Source organism: Vulpes vulpes, chromosome 12 (assembly GCF_048418805.1).
Source record: "Vulpes vulpes isolate BD-2025 chromosome 12, VulVul3, whole genome shotgun sequence".
Taxonomy (NCBI): domain Eukaryota; kingdom Metazoa; phylum Chordata; class Mammalia; order Carnivora; family Canidae; genus Vulpes; species Vulpes vulpes.
In genome coordinates, this window is record NC_132791.1 from 182,060,077 (window position 1) to 182,087,329 (window position 27,253).

At 39.6% G+C, this 27,253-nt stretch overlaps 1 protein-coding gene across 3 annotated transcripts in view; it reads right to left on the reverse strand.

The window, feature by feature from the left end:
• The window catches only part of TANGO6 (transport and golgi organization 6 homolog), a 195,529-nt gene that overhangs the window by 125,654 nt on the left and 42,622 nt on the right, over positions 1–27,253 (reverse strand). For all 3 annotated transcript variants that reach the window (XM_072731624.1, XM_072731623.1, XM_026011568.2), the window contains exons 8-12: positions 17,375–17,487; positions 15,577–15,753; positions 11,123–11,255; positions 8,472–8,660; positions 80–214 (exon numbers count right to left, since the gene is read on the reverse strand). In XM_072731624.1, coding sequence (XP_072587725.1) covers positions 80–214; positions 8,472–8,660; positions 11,123–11,255; positions 15,577–15,753; positions 17,375–17,487 — 747 coding nt within the window. The remainder of the gene's footprint in view (positions 1–79; positions 215–8,471; positions 8,661–11,122; positions 11,256–15,576; positions 15,754–17,374; positions 17,488–27,253) is intronic.

Here is a 27,253-nt window from a genome sequence, read left to right on the forward strand (position 1 = left end):
ACAAGGGTGAAAAGAGAAGCAACAAGTTTCTCTCTTCTCTCCTCCTTCCAACCAACTTTGGCTCATGTTGGCAACTCACCTGAACAGCTCCTCCCAGCATGACAGCCACCAGCCCCATGGACATGCTCAGTGTCTGCGATTCCACAGGATTCTCTGCCTGGTGGGCCACGTTTGCACATGCTCGCTGCAGTGTTGCTGCTACAAAGTCCACAACCTATGACAGAAACAGAATGTAATATCAGTGAGGAATAAGAAAAAGAATCTCAAAATTCTCTTTATATATTATGTCTACATCCTTACCTCCTTCCTCATCAACATCATGAAGGCAAGAACCTACCAGAACAGGCATGGTTACAGGCCCACATCTCATGTCAACTCTAGAGGGTCAGTGCCTCATTTTTTTTCAAGATTTTATATGTTTATTTGAGAGAAAAAGAGAGAGAGAGAGAGAGAGAGAGAATATGAACAGGGAGAGGGACAGAGAGAAGCAGACTCTCCACTGGACAGGGAACCTGATGTGGGGCTGGATCCCAGGGCCCTTAGACCATGACCTGAGCCAAAAGCAACCACCTTACTGACTGAGCCACCCAGGTACCCCCTTATTTTTTAAAATAAACTCTATTCCCAATGTGGGGGTCAAACTCATGACCTCACAATCAAGAGTTGCTGGTCTACCAACTGAGCCAGCCAGGTACTCTTTGTCCTCTTTTTTTTTTTTAAGATTTTATTTATTTATTCATGAAAAACACAGAGAGAGAGGGGCAGAGACACAAGCAGAGAGAGAAGCAGGCTCCATGCAGGGAGCTCGATGTGGGACCCGATCCCAGGACTGTGGGAATCACACCTGGGACGAAGGCAGGCACTCAACTGCTGAGCCACCCAGGTGTCCCTGTCCTTATTTTTTGATGAAGAATCTGTAAGCTAGTCAAAGCCATGCAGTTAATAAATGAGAAACCTCATTTATACCTTCCCAAATATTTTATTTTTAAGATCAGCCCAAATATTTTATTTTATTTTATTTATTTATTTTTTTTTTAGCCCAAATATTTTAATATATTAATCCAACTTCCTTGATTTTTCATGAATTTTGACAGGAAATTAAAATGAAAAATGATTTGATACTTGCTGATTATCTTAGATGGTCCTAGATCTGTTTCTCCTTTTTTTTTTTTAGATTTTATTTATTCAAAAAAAAAAGATTTTATTTATTCATTCATGAGAGAAACAGAGAGAAGCAGAGACATAGGCAGAGGGAGGAACAGGCTCCCTACAGGGAGCTTGTTGTGGGACTCCATTCCAGGATCATGACCTGAGCCAAAGGCAGACACTCAACCACTGAGCCACCCAGGTGCCCCAGATCTGCTTCTCCTAATGAGGCTTCCTCCTCAAGGACTCCCCTGCTCCAATCCAGTTATGACCATCTGATTCCAGTAAGCAAAGAATAGGCGAAGAGGAATAATTTTATCTAGAATTGAGTCCTCAAACAATCTGTACAAATGATCCAGAGTCTTTTTTTAAGTACCAAATATTTTTAAAGGATTAAGATTATTCATATATAAGATTTTATATAGCATTTGGCTAACAACTAAGCTTTAAATGGAATTAATTTGGTCAGCATCATTTTGACTGCACTTGTATTAATCACCTTAAGTAGAAATATCTTTGAATAAAAGCAAATGCACACATCCATGCATGCATAGGTACACACGTGCAAGCATGCACACACACACGCATATTTAGGATTAATGGCTGAAAAGGGAAAAATCATTTTGAAAGTAGTACAGCTGAGATAGGTCATAATAAGCCTCTAAATACCATGCAAGCTTGCATGTTTAATTCTCTGGGCAAATCACATGCTATGCTAGAGTCTTTATTGCAAGCTTAAAGTCAGGAGAATGGCTTGTTAACACTTGTCTTTGGAGCGAGGCAGGAAACTAGAAAGGTTATTAAAAGTTCCACTTACTGAAATGAACAATGCTGGTTATGGCAATTTTCACCACCCTCTCAAGCCTAAAACTTTGATTAGAAGTTAAGGACACTGGCCTTTCTAGAGAAAATGCTACATTTACCATCTCGGGCCACCTATTTTGCCTCCAAAGAGTTTTTTAAAGCACCCCTTGATTTGAGGAAGCTTCTATTTCAGCACAAATGTTTTGTTAAATTGCTGGAAAAGAACTATCTAGCCTTTCCATATATATATATACATTATATACATTATACATATACATTATATACATTATGTGTATATATACATAATATATATTATTCAGAATATATATATACACACACACACATATTTAGATGCTGCAAAACAAGTAATATGATCCTATTTTGTTAAGAAAGAAACTGTATGTATGTAGAAAAAAAAAAGCAAAAAACAAAAAACAAAACACCTGGGAGCTGTTAACTGTGGTCTGAGAGCCAGCTGTTATTGTCATCCATAAAGTGCCCTTTCCCTCAAGCTTTTTTCTTCTTGTCACAACAAAACCACTATACCCATCTGGACAACAGCTCCTCCTCACTACTACTCACTTCCTGTGACTGGTCGGGCTTCCAGCCACAAGGATAGGTATGTAACTAAAGCATGTTCTAGAATTTATATAGGTTGTGGAGAGGAGAGAGAGACTTTTAAACATATCTGTAAAGTTACATAATCTAAAAAGCCAAATATTCCTGAAAGTTTATGATGAAAAACAGTGCTCTACCACATTCTTCCTGTCTGATTGGGGTTCTACATAGGCAACCACTTTTATGGGTTAGCTGCTTATTAAGAACATTAAACATTTACTATTTACCAGGTTCCCTTCTGAACACATTATAGATATTAACTCCCTAAATCCTCCCTCTCTTCCTATGGGGATGTATAAACCTGCTGCCAACATTCTGGCAGACGCATGGAAGCGGCGGAGGCCTCACTACTGAGTCTGTAGACAGCAACCTGATCCTCTAGAAGGTTTTTTAGTTTGTTTCTGCCACCTAAGTTCAACCACTCTCAAGAATATGCCTCCCAGCTACTGCTGGGGAGGGAGGTGTTTGTACAAATCTGAGGAAGGAATCAAGGGGTCTACCAAAGCTTGCAGAGCCTTTCAACCTATTTTAAGCTCTAAACTCACCTTCATCTTAATAGTTGATCTACCATCCAGTCCCTCCAGTGTTCTGCAATGAGAACATTTTTTTTTTCCTTTTCAAAATAAAGTTTGAACAGCCTCACTGAGGTATAGTGCTTTGCTTCTCCCATGCAGGCACATAGCTTTCTGTTTTCAGAGTTGCTAGATCAGCCATTATTTTCCAGTTTTCAAATGTTGTTATTCTCTTTTATCTGCTGTTTCTTGTCTCCTGCTCTGTTGGCCCCTATGGTTTCCAGAAGGAGCAGATAAACTCAAGTGTTCAATATACTATCTTTTTTTTTTTAAGATTTTATTTATTTATTCATGAGAGACACACAGAGAGAGAGAAGCAGAGACACAGGCAGAGGGAGAGGGAGAAGCAGGCTCCACGCAGGGAGCCCAACATGGGACTCAATCCTGGGTCTCCAGGATCATACCCTGGGCTGAAGGCGGCGCTAAACTGCTGAGCCACCCACGCTGCCCCAATATACTATCTTTAATCAGAAGTCCATACTTTTTAAACCATGTACTTCTTTTATGTTTAAATGTTTCTACAATGAACATGCGTTACTTATGTTAAAAGCGTTCTTAATATATAAGAAAAAAAATCATATAAACCACTTCTACTCTGCCAAGTACAGCGATCTAAATATAGAAAGGTGCAAAGTGTGGCAATTTTCTGAAAGGGCAGGAAAAAGGAAATCTTGCTCATTCTACTCCATTAACACTAGCCTCCTTGCTGAGCCCTCCACACCTGAGACACGCTCTCTCTTAGCTGGCGCACTCTTCCCCAAGGTATCTCTGCAGCTCCCTCCTTCCCTGCTTCCAGATCTTTGCTCATAAGCCATTCTGTTGGGGCGCCTGGGTGGCTCAGTCAGTTAAACGTCCTACTCTTGATTTTGGCTCAGGTCTTGATCTCAGGGTTGTGAGGTTGAGCCCTTGTGTTAGGCTCTGTGCTGGGCATGGAGCCTGCTTAAGATTCTCTCTCTTCCTGTCCCCTGCCTCTACCCCTACCCTATCCATATGCACACATGCTCACTCTCTCCCAAAACATTTTTAAAAAGGCCATTTTCTCAGTGAAGTTCTTCATGACCACCCTACCTATCACATTGTCTTTAAATTCCCTTTGTTTGATTTTTCTCTCTGGTACTTATTACCATCTAACACACCTTGTTCTTCTGCTTACTTGTTTATTGTCTCTCTATCTCCCATGTGAATGTAATCCCATGAGGACAGAGATATGTGTTGTACACTTCTATGTCCCTGATACCTAGAAGAGTACCTGCCACTTAGTGGCCTTTGATACATATTAGAAACTGGAGAGTTGGTATCCATATATAGACCACTGAATGGCTCATTCCTCTGTATATCTTCTCATACATTATCTGCCAATACATTTTATTAAATTTTTAATCTTTAGTCCATAAATGCTTCAATATATATTTCTGACAAGGAAATTTTTCTTAACAGAACTATCATACCAGGGACACCTGCCTGGTTGTCAGTAGACCATGTGACTCTTGATCTTGTGATTGTAAGTTCGAGCCCCATGTTGAATGGAGAGATTACTTAAAAACCTTAAACACACACACACACACACACACACACACACACACACACACACAACTACCATACTATGATTAAACTCAATAAAAATTCCTTATACCTTCTATTATTTGGCCTATGACTGTTGTAAAAATGTCCTCTCGTACACAATTAGTATGTTTGAATGAGAATCCACACATTGCATTTGGTTGATATGTCTCTTAAGTCTCTCTTAAGCTACAGAAGGTCTGCTCCTTTCTTGTACCATTTACTTTATAAAGAAACTCAGTCATTTGTACTGTAGAATGTCTCACATTATGAAACTGACTGATCTTGCTTCCTCATGGCATTAACTTGCTCCTGTACCTTGAATTTCTTTGATTAGATTCATATTTTATGGACTTTTTTGTTTTTTGCTTGTTTGTGGGGTTTTATTTATTTTGGGGGTAAGAGTCCTTCCTAGGTGGTGCTATGTACTTCCTATTACATTACATTAAGGAGTCACATAATGTCTGCTTGTCTACTTTTGGTGATGTTGCGATCAATCATTCCAGGATGAAAATATTTAGGGTAACATACACATACATTAACCTTGGAATCCATCAAAAATTAAATGGACAGACATATGGAAACACAGATAAATATGTGATAAAGCAAATAAAATCATAGGCAGACTCTACCTAGTAGAGTCTAGGTAGTAGGTACACAGGTATTCACTATAAAATTCTTTCAAATTTGAAAGTTTTCATAATAAAATGCTGGGGGCGAGGGAAGGATCAGTTGATTTGGATATGTTTGGCCTAATTACATTCATTATACAGTATCCCTAATAGTTTTAGCAGATATTGTCACCTAGATTCATTATTTCATTATGGGAATGCAAAATATATACATTTGTAGGTCTCTTTTTTAATATTTAAGCTGCAATTCTTATATAAAGAAAATTTTTCCTTCACCATTTGAGTACACTGAAATACAGGGCAGACAGAAAAAGGTAAGATAAATGTTTTATATTCTTTTCTTTCATTTATCAATTTACAAAATAATGAGTTGATGCCCTGGCAACTTCAAGAGATGCCCAAAAGTGATTTTTGGGAAGGGGTGGCTTAGGCTTTCATAACTTTGATGTATCTCGATCCACTACATGCACTATCCTTTTTAATGCTGAAATGCCCTATTTGTGGCCAATGGGAGATCTTTCAAGTTGGCTCCTGAGTGCTACTGACATGACTTCATTAATCTCAAGCATCTTCCTTTTATTTAGGCACAACAAGATATCCTGAGGCTTACAGTGTACAATTCCTGCCCTAGACCTTAAATGAACCTTTACTCCAATGACTTTTGTGTTCTTTCAGCAGGACATGATATTTAGAAACTACAGTCTGGCACTAAAGACGCTTATTGCTGCTGGGTTGTTACAGCTTCTTGGCACAGACATTGGAATGAGCAAGGGAATATCTATTTTTTTAAGCTTTTATTTATTTATTCATGAGAGACACAGAGAGAGGCAGAGACACAGGCAGAGGGAGAAGCAGGCTCCCTGTAGAGAGCCTGATGTGAGACTTGATCCTAGGACCCCAGGATCAAACCCTGAGCCAAAGGCAGACGCTCAACCACTGAGCCACCCAGGTGTCCTGGGAATATCTATTTTTTAAAAAGAAAAAATTATGAGTTCATACGAGTACTTCTTTTTTAAAAAAATTTATTTGAGAGAGAGAGAGAAAGCACAAGTGGGAAGGAGGGAGAAGCAGGCTTTCCACCAAGCAGGGAGACCAAAGTGGGGCCCGATCCCATGTCCTGAGCCAAAAGGAAGGAAGGCAAATGCTCAACTGACTGAGCCATCTAGGCGCCCCTCATATGACTACTTCCAATTGATATTCAATATTGTAGGAATTCTACTCAGGTTCTTTGATTTTATACTCATAACTTTTTTTCTTATACTGAAAATCTTGGTTCCTAATGATATTAACAAAATTACTTGTAACATGTATTATTTATAACTTACCCATATGTGTGTGTATTTCAAAATAATTACTAAAATTATCACTAGCAGTAAAACTACTAAATGCCATTTAATATTTTTTTGTGGTTCTTTCATCTAGACATTTTAACCTTAACTGAAGGATAATTTAATGGGACAAGTCACTTCTCTGTCAGCCTAAAACCATTGTTCCTTAATTAGGAACAAAGGGAGCTAAGTGCAAAAGCTCAGGTCATATAGTTTTTAGGCCATTTTCCCTTCCAACTACCATCTTGAGACAAAGACATAAGGTCTGGGTGAAAAAGTCTTTAGGGAACTGATATAAACACAGGAGAAACAAATCACCCTACTGTGTAACACAGGGTCAGTGAACTGAAGGAATAAGAAGCTAGGAAAGAAATCATGAACATAATTCTCATTAAACAGGCACGGTAAGTTGGAGCTGACACACAGCTGCAAATTTTCTCAGCGGGAGCTAGACTGAAACGCTGCTTAGCAACACCAGAAGGCAGATGACAATGAGGGCGATACAAAGAGCTGAAGAATCAGATTTAAGCGTGACAATCATACCATCTTACAACTGACTGTTCACCAGCCAAGCAACACCTAATTCTGGTAATAACAGTAAAATATGGTGACTGCATTGCCTACACTTTATTACTCCTATTTCCTGTGGGTTTTTACATGTTTTTTCTTTTTAAGTAGGCCCTATGCCCAATGTGTGGCCTGAACTCAAGACCTTGAGATCAAGAGTCACATCCTCTACTGACTGAGTCAGCCAGGCGCCCCTTTAATTTCCTATTTTTCAAAACTCTAGTAACTAGGTGCCTGGGTGGCTCAGTTGGTAAAGTGTCTATCTTCAGCTCAGGTCATGATCTCAGGGTTCTGGGATCAAGCTGAGTCAGGCTCCCTGCTCAGCGGGGAGCCCACTTCTTCCTTTCCTTCTGCCTGCCATTCCTTCTGTTTGTACTCTCTATCAAATAAATAAAAATAAAATCTTTAATTTATTTTAAATAAATAAATAGTTGATAAATATAATGTTCGAGGGCACCAGGGTGGCTCAGTGGTTGAGCCTCTGCCTTCGGCTTGGGCTGTGATCCCCGGGTCCTAGGATCAAGTCCCGTATTGGACTCCCCTGCAGGGAGCCTGCTTCTAAGTCTGCCTATGTCTCTGCCTCTCTCTCTCCGTCTTTCATGAATAAATAAAATATTTCAAAAAATAAATAAAATAATTATAACGTCTGAGCCAACAAAATTCAGGCACTGATCCCTTCAAACATTTTAAAAAACATCTTAAAACTTCACAGGCTATTGTAGAAATAGGCTGTAGAAATAATTGGTATTTTTATCATCAGCGATTTTTTCAAATTTAAGTTTTCTTATCATGCTCAACTTTTGATACATATTAGAATCATCCATGGGCTTAAAAAAATACAGATCCCTAGATGCTAATGCAGACATGCTAAATCAGAATCTCTACAAGTGGGCTGGGCATCCATATTTTGAAAAAAGACTCAGACAATCGTATTTGCCCCAAAAGCCAAAGACCCTGTAATATAATACATAAATATCTACAATTGTCAAAGTTTTCTGTGCATGAGAATCACCTCAGAAGCTTGTTTAACATGCCAGCTGGCAGGACCTCCAAAAGTGTTGATGCCATTGGTTGTCATGGGCTCAGTAATCTGCATGTTCAAGGAGCATTCCAGGTAACACTGAGGCAGGTATTACCAAGCCATACACTCAGTAACTTTTTAAAACATATTTTGGAAATCATATAAAGAAACCAAAATAGATGAATACTACCAGCTTGGGATCTGGAATGTGGCAGCCACTGACCTGAGTGATGTTTGTGAAAATCTGCTCAGACATCCTCTCGCACAGAACAGCCAAGAGATGTAGGATGAGCACCTTCTGCTCCTGGCCTTCCACAAGAGTTTGGTGCTGCTCTAACTCCAAGAAGCTTTTGCTGGAGAAGGGCTTTGTTTTTAACTCTGCTTCATCTTCCATGGCCATATGCGTCAACTCCTACCAGCATGGGAGAAAAGAAAAAGAGAGGAAAAAGGCTGTAGAACTAAGGGATTCCACAATAGTGAGAAAACTCTGTTTGAAATGTATTTGTAAAGAACTAGTCTAAGTGTTCGCTGCAGCATTATTTATAATAGCCCAAATTTGGAGACAAATGTCTAGCAATAAGAGAATGAATAAACTGTATTTATTATACTGTAGCAGTTGAAATAAACTAGATCTATGTGGATGTCAACAGAAAGAACTCGAAAACAGTGCTTAGTGAAAAATGGAAGCTGTAGAATGATATGTATATTATGGTATACATATATGAAGATTTAAAACTTCATAATAAAAAGCATACATACATAAAGAGAACTAGCTTGACAAACTACTTACATTATCAGCATTTTTCATGATCTCTACCACTAGCCCTGCTGAACTGAGACCTCAGGCCATCTAACATTTCCAAACCCTTTTTTAGAGACTATTAAATGCTTTCAGCAGCTTTTTCCCTACGATACTTAAAACTAAATCTCTACTAATAGATAATTCATTACTGTGGGTTTTGTAGGCTTTTTCCCTACACTTCACATTGTAAATTTCCTTGGGAAGAGAAAACCTTAAGTTCCTTAACAATTAATACTTTACCAAAGTAAGTGATAGTTTAGAGCAACGGTTCCCAACAGGGCCTGGGAATTTCTACTCTGCAGGGGACAGTTAGCTATGTCTTACGACATTCTTGGTTTCATAACTGGGGAGTGATATAGGCATCTAGTGGTAGAGGTCAGGGATGCTACTAAACATCCTACAAGGAAGCACAGGAAGCCCCTGGCCTCTCAACAAAAAATTACCCAGCCCAAAATGCCAATAGTATCCAAGGTGCAGAAACCTTGGGTTTAAGCAAAGTCCTTTGATTTTTTTTGTTTTTGTTTTTTTAAAGAATTTATTCTTTATTTTAGAGAGAGTGTGCGGTGTGTGCGAGTGGGGGGGTGGGGGTGAGAGGGGAAGGGCAGAAGGAGAGGAAGAGAGAGAATCTCAAACAGGCTCCACTCACGGGGCAGAGCCTGACACAGGGCTCGATCCCATGACCCTGAGATCACAACCTGAGCCAAAATCAAGTCGGTTACTTAACCAACTGAGCCACCCAGGCACCTCTGATTTTTTTTTTTTAAGATTTTATTTATTTATTCATGAGAGACAGAGAGAGAGAGGAGAGAGGCAAAGACACAGGCAGAGGGAGAAGCAGGCTCCATGCAGGGAGCCCGACACGGGACTCAATCCCGGGACTCCAGGATCATGCCCTGTGCCGAAGGTAGGCACTAAACCGCTGAACCACCCAGGGATCCCCTGATTTTTTGCTTTTTAAAATAATTTTTAAAATTCTCTGATTAAGAGCACATTTTCTTGTAATGTTATTTACAATGAGTGACTAAGTAAGGGGACAGAATGTGAACACAGGAAGGGGTGCCTGGGTGGCCCAGTCGATTAAGCATCCAGCTCTTAGTTTCGGCTTAGGTTGTGGTCTCAGGGCTGTGACCTCAGGATTATGAGATCAAGCCACACACTGGGCTCCATGCTCAGCATAGAATCTGCTTGAGATTTTCTCTCCCTCTGGCCCTTCCATTTGTGTTCTCTCTCTCTCAAATAAATAAATAAATCTTAAAAAAAAAAAAAAAAGAAAGAAAGAAACAAAGAAAGAAAGAAAGAAAGAAAGAAAGAAAAGTGAACACAAGAGGTGAGAAAAGCATCAAAAAATGGCCCCTATTTCAAGTTCTAGAAATGTTAGCCCTGATTCTCTCCTGTATTCCCCTATAGCCACTCCAACTTCAAACTCCACAGACATTCTCTTAGAACAGACACTTCATTTTAGGGAAAATAAAGGAGAAGGCAGAGCTGGAGGACAGAAAATCAGAGATCACCCCATTGACAGTCTCCAACAATGCAAATAAGGAGTACAGTATGAGGTACAAGTTGCTGTCAGAGATTAGAGCAAGAGGAAGCACAATCACCAACACTAAGAAACAGACCCGGAAAAGGTTTCAGGTGGTTACAAAATGAAATGAGAAAGGCAGAACTGCTAAATCTGCTTTCCAAATACCTGACAAAACAACAGTCAGAAAGGATAAAGGATTACTCCATAACTGCAAAACCTGCTATTAACTTCAAAAGAGTACTTACTGTCAACACAGAGCAAAGATTAACCCTTTCATAGATCAAGAGTTCTACTTTGGTCCTCTCTAAAAGTTCAGGGCAGATCACCTCGGAAAACAGTCCAATCATATGTGTACTACTTTTTTCTTTTTACCAACCCAAAGGCTACTAACAAATAAATTACTCTTACATCCTGTGATTATTTCTCTCTAAGATTAGGACCTTAATTTTAGGAGCTAAAATTATGACTGCCCTGAAAATTCAAAGGGGATCCTGGTTGTATCCTGAAATAAAGCTGACCATGCCCTTACCATATATGTAGTTCTTACCTTCAAGCAGAAGATGAAGAAGTCACCTGCCAAACCACACTCTTGGCAGTGGGATAACAAGTCCCCGAGATGCTCTACCCGACATTGCTCTGAGGACACCTTCTGGTACAGGGCTTCATCTTCATCTTCATCACTGCAACATGAAGTAAGATTTATCTTGGCAGTGTCACCCAGAGATATTATTTTTGAAACTCCATAATAATCTTCCAAAGTTACACATCATATTTTCATACAGTAAAGCATTAGGAAGATCTCAAAAATTTGTTTAAATTATTTTCCTGTTGCTCCATGCTAAAAAAGCATTTATTCTCAGAAGGTAGGGTAAGATGTTGTATATAGTCATTTGCTCAGTGGGGAAAAGACTCATGAAGGAAGTGGCTTTTGAAGGAAGATGGATGTTAAAGAATTACCACTATTTCAATAAACTGAAATAGCAAGGAGGAATTAAAGTATAGGTTGTATGCAGATATTCTGAGAAAAAGAAGTCAGCAAAGCAAGGTCAGATTACAGGGGGGGCCTTGAATGCCATTCAAAGAAAGCTGGACTTTTTTTTGATGAGCCCCTGAAGGGTTATGGGCAGCAGAAAAAGATACTATCCTTACAGGAGAACATGCAGTCAGTCTCAACTAATAAGAACTAACGAGATGAAATATGAAAATGCAGAAAGACTCGGAAAACTGAATAAGCCAAATTTTCAGGTAATAAAATATGGCTACATTATTAAAAGCAATGCTACGATTTCTGCAAAAAAGTTTTAAGAAACTTCTCATGAGGTGCTAAGGGTTTTAATTTTAATTTGCAGGATAAATGAAAAAGCCAAGATACAATATTATTATACTGTATCATGTAAATAAACACAGATGGACTAGAGACAAAACACTAAAAAAATGCCAACAGTGACTAGGATAGCAGTTGTCTTTTGTTTTCCTCTTTATGCTTTTTTGCATTATACAAAGAAGGTATGTGCTCTTGTGATAAAAGAAGGAAACAAAAGTTTTCAGACTAAACTGAGAAAAAAATGACAGATGTTGTTTCATATCACTGAAAAATACAATTAGGAAATAGAGTTGATTTGGCCATTCCATTGGGCAGTAAGCCCCAATTTGCCAGTTCACTAATGATGTGGGCTTTATACTCCTCTAGTAGAATGGGTAACCTATTAACTAAGCTTAAGATCACTTCTTCCATTATCCCAGAATCTCCCAGCATCCTTCAGATTAGTCATGTTATCTACATCACATTTTATATTAGACAAAAAAATTGAAATGGCTAAGAGTCACTTCTAAGCTTCTGTGAACCACCCTGTCAAAATGAAATACTATATTCAAATACTTTTTAAAAAAGACATGACAGGGGAACCTGGGTGGCTCAGTCAGTTAAGTGTCTGCCTTTGGCTCAGGCCTTGATCCTGGAGTCCTGGGATCAAGCCCCACTTTGGGCTCCCTGCTCAACAGGGAGCCTGCTTCTCCCTCTCCCTCTCCCCTCCACTTCTGCTTGCTCTCTCCCTCAAATAAATAAATAAAATCTTTAAAAATAAATAAAATAGGGATCCCTGGGTGGCACAGCAGTTTGGCGCCTGCCTTTGGCCCAGGGCGCGATCCTGGAGACCCGGGATCGAATCCCACGTCAGGCTCCCGGTGCATGGAGCCTGCTTCTCCCTCTGCCTGTGTCTCTGGCTCTGTCTCTGCCTGTGTCGCTGGCTCTGTCTCTCCTTCTATCTCTCAAGAATAAATAAATAAAATCTTAAAAAAAAAAAAGAAGAGTGTATTCCTATACTAACTAGCAATTAAAAATCAATAAAAATATAGGAAAGAGGGATCCCTGGGTGGCGCAGCGGTTTGGCGCCTGCCTTTGGCCCAGGGCACGATCCTGGAGACCCGGGATCGAATCCCACATCGGGCTCCCGGTGCATGGAGCCTGCTTCTCCCTCTGCCTGTGTCTCTGGCTCTGTCTCTCCTTCTATCTCTCAAGAATAAATAAATAAAATCTTAAAAAAAAAAAAAATATAGGAAAGAATGGGCAGCCCGGGTGGCTCAGCAGTTTAGAACTGCCTTCCGCCCAGGGTGTGATCCTGGAGTCCTGGGATTGAGTCCCGCGTCCGGCTTCCTGCATGGAGCCTGCTTCTCCCTCAGCCTGTGTCTCTGCCTCTCTCTCACTATCATAAATAAATAAATAAAAATTTAATAAATAAATAAATAAATAAATAAAAAGACATGACAATAATTACCTTATGAAGTTCTATTTCATTCATTCTTAAAATTACAAGGATAAAGACTCAGTTTCAAATACTGTAATTACATCTGGGTCCAGAAAAAAAAATTCTGGATCCAGAGATCATGAAACCTAAGCTGCTCTTTTAGTGTTTCTTTATTTTTAAAAAAATATTTTATTTATTTATTCATAAGAGACACAGAGAGAGAGGTGGAGACATAGGCAGAGGGAGAAGCAGGCTCCTTGTAGGGAGCCGGATTTGGGACTCCATCCCAGGACTCTGGGATCACGCCCTTAGCCAAAGGCAGGCGCTCAACCACTGAGCCACCCAGGTGTCTCTTACTGTTTCTTTAAACAAACTTTTTATTGATAACTAGGGCTCCTGGACAGAATGATAGGAGAAAGGGTAAGTGGTGAGACTGACTTGCCTTTAGGGGACTGGCACCAGGAGCAAGATCTTTAGAATGAAAGATAAAACCAGTCACACACACACACACACACTTCTCTGATGTAGTGCATGTCAACTTTTTGGAGATACGGAGTATCTTAAGTATCAAATGAAAACTATGGACCCTATTTTTTAAAAAATCAGCTTTGTGCATAAAAATTTCTTGTATATAATTTCAAAGGGACTATGGACACCTAGAAGTCTATGTAGAAACCCTGTAGAGTCCATTGCTTCCAGCATTAGATGGAGATTCATTAAATAACTGCCTATTCATGTTTCTTCTACCATGAAGAGAAACTATAGTTTCAATAAGAACTGTTGATTCTGATATATGAGCACTAAGATGTACACTAGAGACCAGTTACAATAGCTATTAATTTTAATACTGATAAGTTAAATACTATGAAATTCCCCCCCCCCAAAAAAAAAATTCCCTATACACTCACTAGACTGATCTCAGACTAAACTATTCCAAAGTGTTCTTAAAATAAACACATTAAATTTTAAATTCTTTCAGTTCAGGGGCATAGTTACAACCACAAAACCTACTAGTGCTCAACAACTCTCAAGAAATTGGTAGCTTGGGATCCCTGGGTGGCGCAGAGGTTTAGCGCCTGCCTTTGGCCCAGGGTGCAATCCTGGAGACCCAGGATCGAATCCCACGTCGGGCTCCTGGTGCATGGAACCTGCTTCTCCCTCTACCTATGTCTCTGCCTCTCTCTCTCTCTCTCTCTCTCTCTCTCTCTGCGTGTGTATCATAAATAAATAAATAAATAAATAAATAAATAAATAAATAAGAAATTGGTAGCTTGCATTTGTACTGATAATTCTGCTTGCAATCAATGTATGTTTTCCATTTTTCTCAAGTCCATCCTATTGATAGAGTGTTTTATAACTTTACTAAGTTAACCATGAATAAAAAATTAAATTTAACACTTTAATAAACAGCCACACTTTGAACGAGACATAAAAATCTGAATATCCAGCAGCCCAGGTGGCTTAGTGGTTTAGCACTGCCTTCAGCCTGGGGTGTGATCCTGGAGACCCGGGATTGTCCCACATCCTCCCTGCATGGAGCCTGCTTCTCCCTCTACCTGTGTCTCTGCCTCTTTCTCTCTCTCCCTCTGTGTCTCTCATGAATAAATAAATAAATCCAATCTTTTAAAAAAAAGAATCTGAGTATCTGTCAGCAGTTAAGAACTATATGGGACTCTGGTCGACAGGAACTTACATTCTGAGGTCATAATATCTATACATATCACCCAAAAACGGAAATAACTTAAAATATATTTGTGAGATGTGAGAGAAATAAATTATCCGTTCCACTAATATTTATTAAGTACCTTCCAATTGTTCTCCAGGAGAAAGAAACCCCCATCAAAAAAATTAACATAAAAGCTATCAGACAATTTCATTTAAGAATAAGTCTGACTCTGAACAGACATATACCATTTGGAGATTCAGAAAGAGAACTGGATGGTTATGGTGCTGAGGGTAAACATGTGACTACCCTTTATTCTGATTCTCTGGCAAAGACTTGCAAAGTAAGTGCACTTGTGATGCAGAGCTGCAAGGCTCCAGCAAATGGCATCTACTATTAGCTAGCATCTGGGGAAAAAACCTGCAGGATTATTTAAGGAGCTCACATTTCATTTAGAGATTATAAATAGCAGCACCTCGGCTGCTTTAAGTTCTAGGTCCTGTTCTATCAGCGCCCCTTAGTGGACAAGTCAGGGAAGGGCCTTCTGGGTGCAATTCTATCCCAAGAGAGAGGGTAAAGGGTGGGTGGACTCACCAAATGGCCTCTTTGATGGTAACCATTATGCCACCTTGAGTGGCAGCTCTAAGTTGACACAAAGAATGAAGGGAGGACGCAGATTTGTCCAATCCTGCAAATCCTTTCAGGCTGGCAATTGCCTTCTTCCTCTCTAGCTTCCCCAGAATCCATAATAAGATCTCTTGGCAAAGTGACCTGGCAGAAAAAGCAGTTATAAATGAGCTTGTCATCTTACTCTACACATCTAACAAGCTAACATAAAAAAAGAAAGGAAGACTGTCAGGTTCCACTGCATTCTAAATGCTGGCACAACCACCTAGTACTACTGAAGTGCAGGACTGGAAACTATGCTTCCTGTGAATCTCAGAATATACCTAATATCCTGAAATTCAATGAGTGACTGACTAATCTTTGGCTCTAGAGCAACTCTGATAAGATCCATGTTTTTTGTTTTTGTTTTTTAAAATATTTCCAAGTGTACCATTGCCTTTGGATTAGATACCATAAAAGAAAGTTTACACTGATAAAACCATCTATCAATGGGAACAAGAGCTGGTGACCAAGAAAGAGCATACCCACAAATTCTGGGTGATTCCTCAGCCCCTTTTATCTGTACCAGTCAACTAGGATCAGGGTGGAATAAATGTTTGCTTCTTCCTTCTCAGTCTCTGATGAGAACATGATAGTGCTCTGAGGATTTGGGTTTCAAAACTCAAAGTTATTATATGGACAGTTCTTTGAACTTCTTTGAAGTTCTTTCACGTAGTTATAGTGTCCATCTTCCTCTGTGTTCTCTGCTCTGTTGCTGTGGGCTACAATAATGTGTTGACCAAAGGTTAGAGTCCAAGGTAGTATGTGAGCTTTCCCTCACCACTTAACAATGATGAGGATAGCTGTCATTTACTGAGTTTGTGATTATCCAGGGAGAGTGCTCAACACTTTATAGTCAGTCTTTATAATAACCCTATGAAGAGAGTACTATTACTATATGTCTGATCACATGTGGGGGATTTCTAAACACTAAAAATCAGAATTTTCTAGGACTTTAAAAAGGATATAAACTCATATAAGGAGGAAGAAATAACAAGTATCTATGAAAATGGAGCTGATACAAAATGAAGCCAACCTAAATCCCAATACAAAAGATTATTTTCAGGATGATTAAGAAATCCCTTCATTCCAAACAACACTGTGCAGCACTCACGTCAAATCCAAGTCTAAATTACAGGGTGCCACATTCAGATCCAGATTTCCCCAACTTGATTTCTTACTCCCCACAAGGTTGTTATGATCCATTCTCCATTTCCTCCTTCCTAGACATGTAATTCCAGTATTTCTCACTGATCAAACAGGGACATGTTTACACACGTAAACAAGGATTTTGTCTCTGACGTCTAGGACAGAGGCTGAGGAAAGCCATTCTAAAAATTACATTCAATCCCCTGCAATCTGAGAAGCTCTCTTTTGGGGCGCCTGGGTGGCTGTCAGTTAAGCATCTGCCTTCCGCTCAGGTCCTGATCCCAGGGTCCTCCTGTTGAGCCCCCTATCAGGCTCCCTGATGGAGGAGGGGGCCTGCTTCTCTCTCTCCTTCTGCTGCTCCGCCGGCTTGTGCTCTTCCTCTCCAGGAAATAAATAAAATCTTTTTAAAAAGAAAAGCTTTCTTTCTCAGATGAGCAGAGTAAGAGGATCCCCAAATGTTTTACTGATTTTGAAAGAAAAAAAATTACAAAGTGGCATTAAGTTTTATAAGAATAAGAACATCATTCAATAAAGATTTCACTATTTATAAATAAATAAGGTTCTCTAGACTGTTTACCTTATGTGAGACACACTTTGCTTGGTAAAACTGTAGAGAGAAAAGAGCACTCCCAGGACTGGAAGCAGGGAATCCATTAAAACTGTCACAGGGTCATTCCCGACCACGTATACCTAGGGAAAAGAAAATGATGTGAGGTACCAATGGGTGGAAAGCCAGAGAAATTGGAATCAAATACCATATATCTATTAGCAGCACAGAGAGTCTTATCATAACTAACACTTTAGTCCTAAACCGAACAATTTTAGCTCTAAGGCTAAGAAAACTATTTGAGATTGTCAGACAGGCCAAAACACAGGGTGCCTGAACTGGAACAGCACCCTTTGGTGTGTGCAGCCTGAAGAAATACTGGGGAAAATGAGTAAATTAACCCATTTCCTGACCCCTTCCTTCCCTGCTTTTGATGACCTTCGTATCTCTGGCTAATCTGCCATCACTCATCTCTATAATAATTCTCTAATTACTGAAGGCTCTGTTCTCAGGAACTAACAGACAATTAATGCCAAATAGAAAAACTTAAAACTAGGTTTGAAAAACAAAAACAAAGCTTGCTCTAGATTTATCACTCTTAAGATATAAACTGCCACGTGGGCATGTCCTGTTCTCTCCAGTTCATAAAAAATGTTAAAAGAAATTATAATGTGCATCTAGCTCTGCACTGGATTTACAGGGTTAAGTGTGTAAGGATGCCAATTTTTGTTAACGGTAATTACAGTAATTACGTTACACATTCTAGTTGGCCTTTAAAAAAGGATAACACAAATGGATTCAACAAGCTTTATGTGAATACCCACTGGAATTTAGGCATTGTCCTAGGCATTGTAGTGAGTATAAAAATGAGAGTTGTTCTCTCTCAATTGCTGTGATCTACCAAGAAGAATAAAACAAGTAAACCAATTATAATAATAATAATTCAAGGCAGGGAATTTAAAGAATTAAGAGGAGCAAAATGCTATTTTTTCAATATTCTTTCTGTATAAGGGCCTCTGTAAGTTTCCTTTTCCTCATCCTTTGAAACAGAGCTGAGGCTGGGGCACCTGGCTGGCTCGGTTGGAAGAGCATGGGACTCTTGATCTTGGGATTGTGAATTCTAGCCCCACAATGGTGTAGAGATTACTCAAATAAACAAAAACTTATAAATAAAAGAGGGCTAAGACTTGACCATGGGTTATTGTTATAACTTTTTTTCCATAGGAGACCATCATAATGTTAATAAGCCAACTGTTTATAAAGAATCTAATATAGGGACGCCTGGGTGGCTCAGCAGTGCCTGCCTTCGGCCCAGGGAATGATCCTGGGATACTGGGATCAAGTCCCACAACGAGCTCCCTGCGAGGAGCCTGCTTCTCCCTCTGCCTATGTCTTTGCCTCTCTCTCTGTCTCTCATGAATAAATAAAGTCTGTAAAAAGAAGAAGAAGAAGAAGAAGAAGAAGAAGAAGAAGAAGAAGAAGAAGAAGAAGAAGAAGAAGAAGAAGAACCTAATATAGTACCTGGAAGATAAAAATGCTAGCATAGTTCCTGTAACACATATTAAGAATGTAATCATGAGGCACCTAGATGGCTCAGTAGGTTAAGCCACCAACTCTTGATTTTGGCCCAGGTCATGATCTCAGCGTCATGAGATCAACCCCTGTCGGGCTCTGTGCTATCAAGCCCTGTTGGGCTCTGCGCTTAGTATGGAATCCGCTTGAGATTCTCGGATTCATTCTCTCTCTCTCTCTCTCTCTCTCCCTTCCCCCACTTGCATGCTTGCATGTGCAACAATGCACTCTCTCTCTCTCTCTAAAATAAATAAATAAAATCTTAAAAAAAAATAATCAGGGGATCCCTGGGTGGCTCAGTGGTTTAGTGCCTGCCTTCAGCCCAGGGCATGATCCTGGAGCCCCGGGATCGAATCCCACATCAGACTCCCTGCACAGAGTCTGCTTCTCCCTCTGCCTGTGTCTCCACCTCTCTCTCTCTCTCTCTCTGTCTCTCACGAATAAATAAAATCTTTAAAAAAAAATTAATCACTGTCGCTTCCTCATCTTTCTCCTTTCATCATCATTATCTGTGTCTATACTATCAGGTTTTAATTATTAATTAAATTGCATTTAACTTAAGTAGAAATCAGTGCTGTTTATGTAATACTGAAGGTCATGGAGGCACAAGCTGGAAAACTCTCCATGCTTTTCCAGAGAGCCTGTCCCTTTAAATCAATCCTAATTTTTCACACTCCTTAAACCTCCCAGCTCCTCTGTGGAGCCTGATAACCAAGGAGCCAGCTTCCTGTGCATGATCTAATCTCCATAAGCCCAGCTAAATGAGGTGCCTTGTATGGCAGTGCTCACAAGTAATATGCAGGCCTAATTATGATATCACCAATTACAAGTGGTAAAAAGAGAGAGAGAGAGAGAGAGAGAGAGAGCTTCCCCCAGATAACGTAAGGGCCCATTGTTTGGCTCTGTAGTCTGTGTTCCGAGAAGTAATCCCTGTGGAGCCATCCTTCCTTACCAGCATCTTTTGTACAAAAAACAAAACCAAATGGAGTTAAATCTCCATTATTTACTGGCTTTACTGGGCCAAAGCACCTCAAACTTTAACATGAATTCAATCAAGCCCATTTCTCAGGGATATATATTGTTACTGATAAATTCTTCCCATTTTTAAGTTCTCTTGTTATACTTTTCTGAAGGAACAAGTACTGCTTTTGTATTAAGAACAATTGATCAATGAGTTTTCTCTGTGATGTCTCAAAGAACTTGAATGGCCTCTGCTTGACACATAGAAGTTGTCACCTCCTTTCCAAGACAATAATAAATTTCTCTTTGTCCTGAGCCCAAAGATATCTCCATTTCTCCATTTTAAACTTCCTTGATGGGGCAGCCTGGGTGGCTCAGCGGTTTAGCGCCGCCTTCAACCCAGGGCCTGATCCTGGAGACCTGGGATCGAGTCCCACGTCGGGCTCCCTGCATGGAGCCTGCTTCTTCCTCTGCCTGTGTCTCTGCCTCTCTCTCTCTCTCTCTCCCTCTCCGTGTCTCTCATGAATAAATAAATAAGATCTTTAAAAAAACAAACAAACAAAAATACTTCCTTGATGGAAGGACATTTATTTTTCAAAAGTTTTGGATGGGCCATTTGAAAGTTCTACCTTTTCTGGGGATCCCTGGGTGGCGCAGCGGTTTGGCGCCTGCCTTTGGCCCAGGGCACGATCCTGGAGACCCGGGATTGAATCCCACATCGGGCTCCCAGTGCATGGAGCCTGCTTCTCCCTCTGCCTGTGTCTCTGCCTCTCTCTCTCTCTCTCTCTCTCTCTCTCTGTGACTATCATAAATAAAAAAATTTAAAAAAAAAGAAAGTTCTACCTTTTCCATTGACTGTACAACTGTTCATCCATTCATTCACTAGTTCAAATATTTAGTAAGCATCTAACCAACATTAATGACTCTTCTCCTCTAAATTCCAATAGCACTAGAGCTTCTAAGATATAATCAGCCCGTAAATATACAGTTATCTCTCCCTTCTTCAACTAGCCTATTTTTCTATTTCAGCACCTATTGTGATAGATGATTAAGTTGTGTTACTTGAATGCTTGGTGAATAAGCAGTTGTGACAGAAATATACAACTTAAAGGAACCACACTGTTACCATTTTTATGAAGCAAACAACTAACATTTATTGCAATGTCTACTCAAGAATCAACAAGGTTATTCAGCTAAACATTTAATAAACAATCAATCCTCACAAGAGTCCTACAGGTTAAGTATTTTTATTCCCATTCTAAAAATGTGGAAAACAGGACAGAGAAGCCAAGTGAGTTGAGCCAACATACTCTGTTAGTAAATGGCAGAGCCAGGGTGAACTCAAATCTGCCCGACATAAAATCCATGCACAATCCATAAAGATGGAGAGCAGATGAGTAGTTGTACAGGGGTGGGACAAAGGGAAAATGGAACCTGGTTCATTAATGAGTATGGCATTTCCACTTGGGGTGATGAATGAGTTCTGGAACTAGACAGTGACAATAACTGTGTGACACTGCAAATGGACTTAATGTCAGTGAATGGTATACTTGAAATGGTTAAAATAGTAAATTTTATGTCATGTGTATTTTACCACAATTTTAAAAAGAACAAAGCATGTACTCCATGGCCTCCTAATACTTACCTCCCATGTGCATTTTTTCATTGCTTCAGTCCCTAACCCATATCAACTTTATCCCAGCCATCTTCCCTCTGAATCAATAGGCCCCAGCTTGTTGGGCTATTAGTACCTCTAGGCCTGCTACCTCTGCAAAGTAGGGCAAGAGTTCCTGAGCGGCACCACGGACAGCAGCTTCTGCACCACCTCCCCTTCCTCCTAAGTCTTCCAGTAAGTAGATCTCCAGGGCCATACTATGGCCAGGCCTTTCCAAGGACAGTGCCCTCCTTCCAATCTTTTGCAGAGCACTCAACTCATATGCAGGTTAACATTTGGTCTGCACCTCACATCCAACATTACCCTATATGTACATTCCCAAAGTGGCATCTGGTTATTTCCCAATTCACATGGACTCCCCAGATCATTGACATATACCTGCAGTTCAGTGACTCATCAAGGGATAAAGGAGGCTGCACTGATTCAGCCAATGTCACACTGTGATCTCTTGCCGACAGCACTGACAATGACCAAATGCTCTAGGAAAAAAAAAAAAACAATAGCTCTTCTAATGAAGTCATACTATATATGGAAGAAATTGTTGGGGCCAATTCCTTCCAGTCCCCTCCACATTAGGTTGGTGACAGTACCAACTGAGGAAGCACAATAGTAAACTGTTCCTGCCCCACAATGAAGAGGACCCTACTACCCTGCATCTGTGCCCTGACATGGATGCTGTGGGAGTTCCTTGGACTGTGCTTACGTGTAGTCTCCTAGTTGGGGTTCTTTTCTGCTCACCTGGAGGCACAGTGGGATTAGAGTTCAAGTTCAGAACCACAATCCCATACTTTATATATTATTTTGACCTGTGGAAATTCCATTTTCTCAGCAGTGTGACAGTGGAGTATGTTTCATATAGGGTTATTTCCCACTGACCAGTTGTGGGACTTAACACAAATCAATTGACTTCTCTGAGTCTCAGTTTCCTTATCTAGAGAATAGGAAGGTCAGATTAATCAAGCTTTAAGGCCTCTTTGGTATCTCATCTATCATCCTCTGACTTGAGTGCAAATTTGCTTTCTTCCTTCTGTATCTTTCTGGTATCTTAGCCATTAAGAGGTAAAGCTAGTTTAAAAACATGAGCTGGCGGGCAGTCCCCGTGGCACAGCGGTTTAGCGCCGCCTGCAGCCCAGGGCGTGATCCTGGAGACTCCTGGAGACCCTGGATCGAGTCCCACGTCGGGCTCTGTGTATGATGCCTGCTTCTCCCTCTGCCTGTGTCTCTGCCTCTCTCTCTCTGTCTCTATGAATAAATAAATAAAATCTTAAAAAAAAAAAAAAAATTTAAAAACATGTGCTGGGCAGCCCGGGTGGCTCAGCGGTTTATCGCCACCTTCAGCCCAGGACCTTATCCTGGAGACCTAGGATCTAGTCCCACATCGGGCTCCCTGCATAGAGCCTGCTTCTCCCTCTGCCTGTGTCTCTGCCTCTCTCTCTCTCTCTCTCTGTGTCTCTCATAAATAAATAAATAAATAAATAAATAAATAAATAAATAAATAAATAAATATTGTTTAAAAAAATAAAATAAAATAAAAATAATAAAAACATGAGCCAATTCTCCACCACCCAAAAATTTTTGAAACACTGAAACTTGACAAAGTTGTAAAAATTTCTAACCCTCCCCACATGCTTTCCCTTGCCCTATCAATTCTGAAGTTAGCACTTTAAAGATGAAATCCTGTTCAGTTGAAAGAATCACATTCCTTCTGGTTACTTGAGGTATCTGCTGGAACTAGGGATCCCCCAACACAACATCAAGAGATAGGAAAACTGAAGCAGGGAAGGGAGAGACAGACTTTCAAGGTACCTTTTCAATTCTTTGATGTAAAAAAACCTCTCAGAGTAAGTGAAATGGTGCTTTGAAGAAAAGATGAATTTCCATGTCTACCTGTGGCTTTTCTGGTATAAATACATAGGACAGGGCTGAGGAGAAAAATAAGAAGTGAGTATGGATTTATTAAAATCATAACGGCTCAGAACAGATCACTCAAGGAAACAGACGGGTACCAATGACCCCACTGGCAGCTTGGGGATTTCCACATTCCTTTCTGAAAGCACCTTGGCTTTCTACCACAGATCCAGCCATGAGAAGAAATGTCTGTGGTTAAGTCTTATAACCCCTCATCTGAGCTTAAAGACTACTCTTAACAAGTAATAGAGACACGTTTCTGGGTACTCTTAACAACAGATCACGTACTACTGGTAACTCTTTGTTGCTTGACTGGGAGCTCCCTGAAGGCAGCAACTGGCTCTTAATCATTTCTGTGTTTGTAAACCTAGCAGACTATATGGCATTCTATATGTACTTGGCAAAATTTGTGTGTGTGTGTGTGACTGATTAACTGAATCAAAGAAAGAATGAATAAAGTACACTGAATGCTTTTTATGTTCTCAAAAGCTCTATTTTTGTAGAGGAATTACAATGTTCTCTGTATTTTCTTTTCTTTTCTTTTCTTTTTTTTTAAGCTATAGCTAGAAGCTATTCCATCAATGTTAATGAGCTGAAGAATCACAGAACTTCAGCTATGGAAGGGAGAACATACTGAACAATAGGAAGTTTGCTTTTAGTGTATTGGCTTATTCAGAACCTACTTTCGATATTTAAAGGACTCAATTTCTCTGGAAGGACTGACTAGAAATTTAAATTAAAAAGGAAAGGAAAAACCCAGAGGAGTCAAATGGCCAGAAGTATTAAGAATAAACATCTGTTTCTGATTCAGAGCAAAACAAAACAGAAAGCAGTCCTCACACACTCCACTTCTCATTTACTAGACTTCCATCACATTGTTAAGCACATCCCTAAGAGACCACTGCAAAGTTGAAAGAGCACCAGAAAGTCAGGAGTCAGGAAACGGGTATGAATTTTGTTTCTGACACCTACATGATTGCCCAAAATCACATATTATGAGAGTGAACATGGGTAAGACATTTAAACCTCCCTAGGATTCAGCTTCCTCATTCATAATGCAAGTGTTAAGCTTTTTGCATAGGTACCAGTTAAGATAATTCATGTTAAGATATTTTTCTTAAAATATACAGTCCTGTGCAAATGTTACACTTATTCCTAAATACCTGCTGATGTGGTTGTAAATGGAACGGTCTCCTTGCTTTATGGCCTTATCTTCTACAAGGATGTATACGTGTGGAAATATAAACATGAATCAAGCTGAGTCCTAACAGTGAAATTCAGTACAGGCTGTAACTTGATTTTTCACCCTGTTAAAGATTAAACTAGTCAAGTGCTGCCTTCTAAAATATCACATTGATCCTTTTGATAGTAACGTTCCAGAACTTCTAATGCAATTACTGAGTTTAATTAAGACTCGTGACAAGCAAGAGAACAAGGCAAGTTACCTAATACATTATTCTGCATTGTGCATGCTTTCAGAGTGTGTTATATAAAATAATATTTTTAAAAAAGTTTCCTTGAACCAAAAGAGAACTGACAGTTTTTTAAGCACAAATTATTTGCTAAAGTATACAATGAACCTATCGAAAGTTACTCTGTTTCATCCCTGCAACTCAAGTGTTAAATAAACACTGTTATCTAAAGTAAGATGGATAGGGACGCCTGGGTGGCTTAGTGGCTGAGCGTCTGCCTTCAGCTCAGGGTGTGATCCCGGGGTCCTGGGATCGAGTCCCACATCGGGCTCCCCACAGGGAGCCTGCTTCTCTCTCCCCCCGTGTCTCTGCCTCTCTATGTCTCTCATGAATAAATAAATAAAATCTTAAAAAAAAAAAAAGTAACATGGATAGTCAACCCTTGAGCCTGATTCCAACCTAGGTCTATTTGATTCAAAAGGCCAGGTGCTTTTCACTACACTATACCACAGAATCTGAATGTACCATCTAACACATGAATCTCCCACAGCTTTGAAGGATACCTTTAAAAAAAAAAAAAAAGATTTATTTATTTTGGGGAGGGAAGAGAAGAAGAGGGAGATAGAGAAAGAATCTCAAGCAGACTCCTCACTATGTGCAGAGCCTGATGTGGGGTTCGATCTCACAACTCTGAGTCATGACCTGAGCTGAAACCAAGAGTCTGACACTTAATGGACTGAGCCACATAGGGACCCCGAAGACACTTCTTTTGGTCCTTTACATGTTATTCAAGGTCACAGTTCAATTAGAATTGGAAACATCCAGAAAGAATAACTGCCTTTGAGGAAGAGCTATAGGTGGGAGAAGACTAATTTTTTACTGCAAAGCCTTTTGTACTTCTTAAATGTGTACCATATGCAAATATTATCTTAACACAGAGTGAAAGAGAAGAGACAAAAGGATTGGTTCCCAGACCAGATCTGGCACTCACTAGTATGATTTGGGACAAGTTACTTCACAATCTTTTGGATTTTGTTTCCTTTACTGCAAAATGAGGGATTAGTTTGTCAAATCCAAAGAATGTACCACACCAACAATGAACCCTAATATAACTCATGGACTTTGGATGAAACAGGTGTGTCAGTGGAGGCTCACCAACTGTAACAAATGTCATACTGTGATGTGAAATGTTAACAGTGGGAGAGGCTGTGCACATGTGGTGGCAGGAAATATATGGAAAAACTATCTGCTTGATTGTAATGTGAACATAAAACTGCCCGGAAAAAAACAGTCTATTCAAAAACAAAAAAAGAAATTATTTCTAAATTTCCTTCAAGCTCTAAGATTCCATTATTCCAATTTACTCTATAAAAACAATTAAAAATTTAGAAAGAGGAATCAATTGGCCAATCCGAGAGAGTAACTTTAATTAGAAATTTGCTATGAAAAAAAAAAAAAAGAAATTTGCTATGATTAAATGGCCAAAAAAAGACTTGGATAATTAAAGTCAGGATTCCCTGAATCTGGAAACAGAGAGATAAAATGGAAATGAGAATGAAGAATATAAACTAATTAGGTACCTTCCAGCCTCTCCTACCCTAAAATTTCTTCTGCCTTTAGGGAGTCTCAGCAAGTATTGTGAGAAATACTAAAAGGAAGCATCCCCCCAACTCTCCCAGTCCTACCTACTATCAGATCTAGCCAGTTCTCTTAAGAGCAAGAAAATGTCCAAATTGTAAAGAATTGTAATTCTCTCATCCTGCCCTAGCCAGAACCAATCCCTATGCAGCCTAGGTCTCTCTTTACCTCTCTAGGCAAAGAAAAACCATTTATCCCTCTCATACCAAGGAGTACCAAAAAAAAAAAAAACAAAAACAAAAACAAACTAAGTATTCTAGGGACAGGGCCCCAGACATTCAGAATCAGAAGGAGACCAAATAGGAAGCCACTGGACTAAAAGTTATTTGAGCTGCAAATCCCCTTCTCAACTTAGATAACTTTACCAGACATAAAGCACACACATAGAAATGACTAAAATCATTTGCACTAAAGTACAAGTGGCTATGCCAAATTTTCAGTTCAATTCAATGAGCATATATGTGTATACCTGTATTGTTGAGAACTTTCCACCTAGCCCACTAGAGACACAATGCTCCTTTCTGTGCTGTATGTGAAGGATGCAAGCATCAAAAGGTCTTCTCTTATAATTTCTCCTGCCACATTTTCATTCAGTAAGCTGAGGGTTTTATCTCTTTAAATACCAAAATGTATTTTTATTTTACCTCTTTCAGAAGCAATTTAAAAAAATGGATTATATGCAATCCTTGCCTTCTTAAACAAGTATACTGAACATACCAGTTGCCACATACTTTGTTTTTCAAA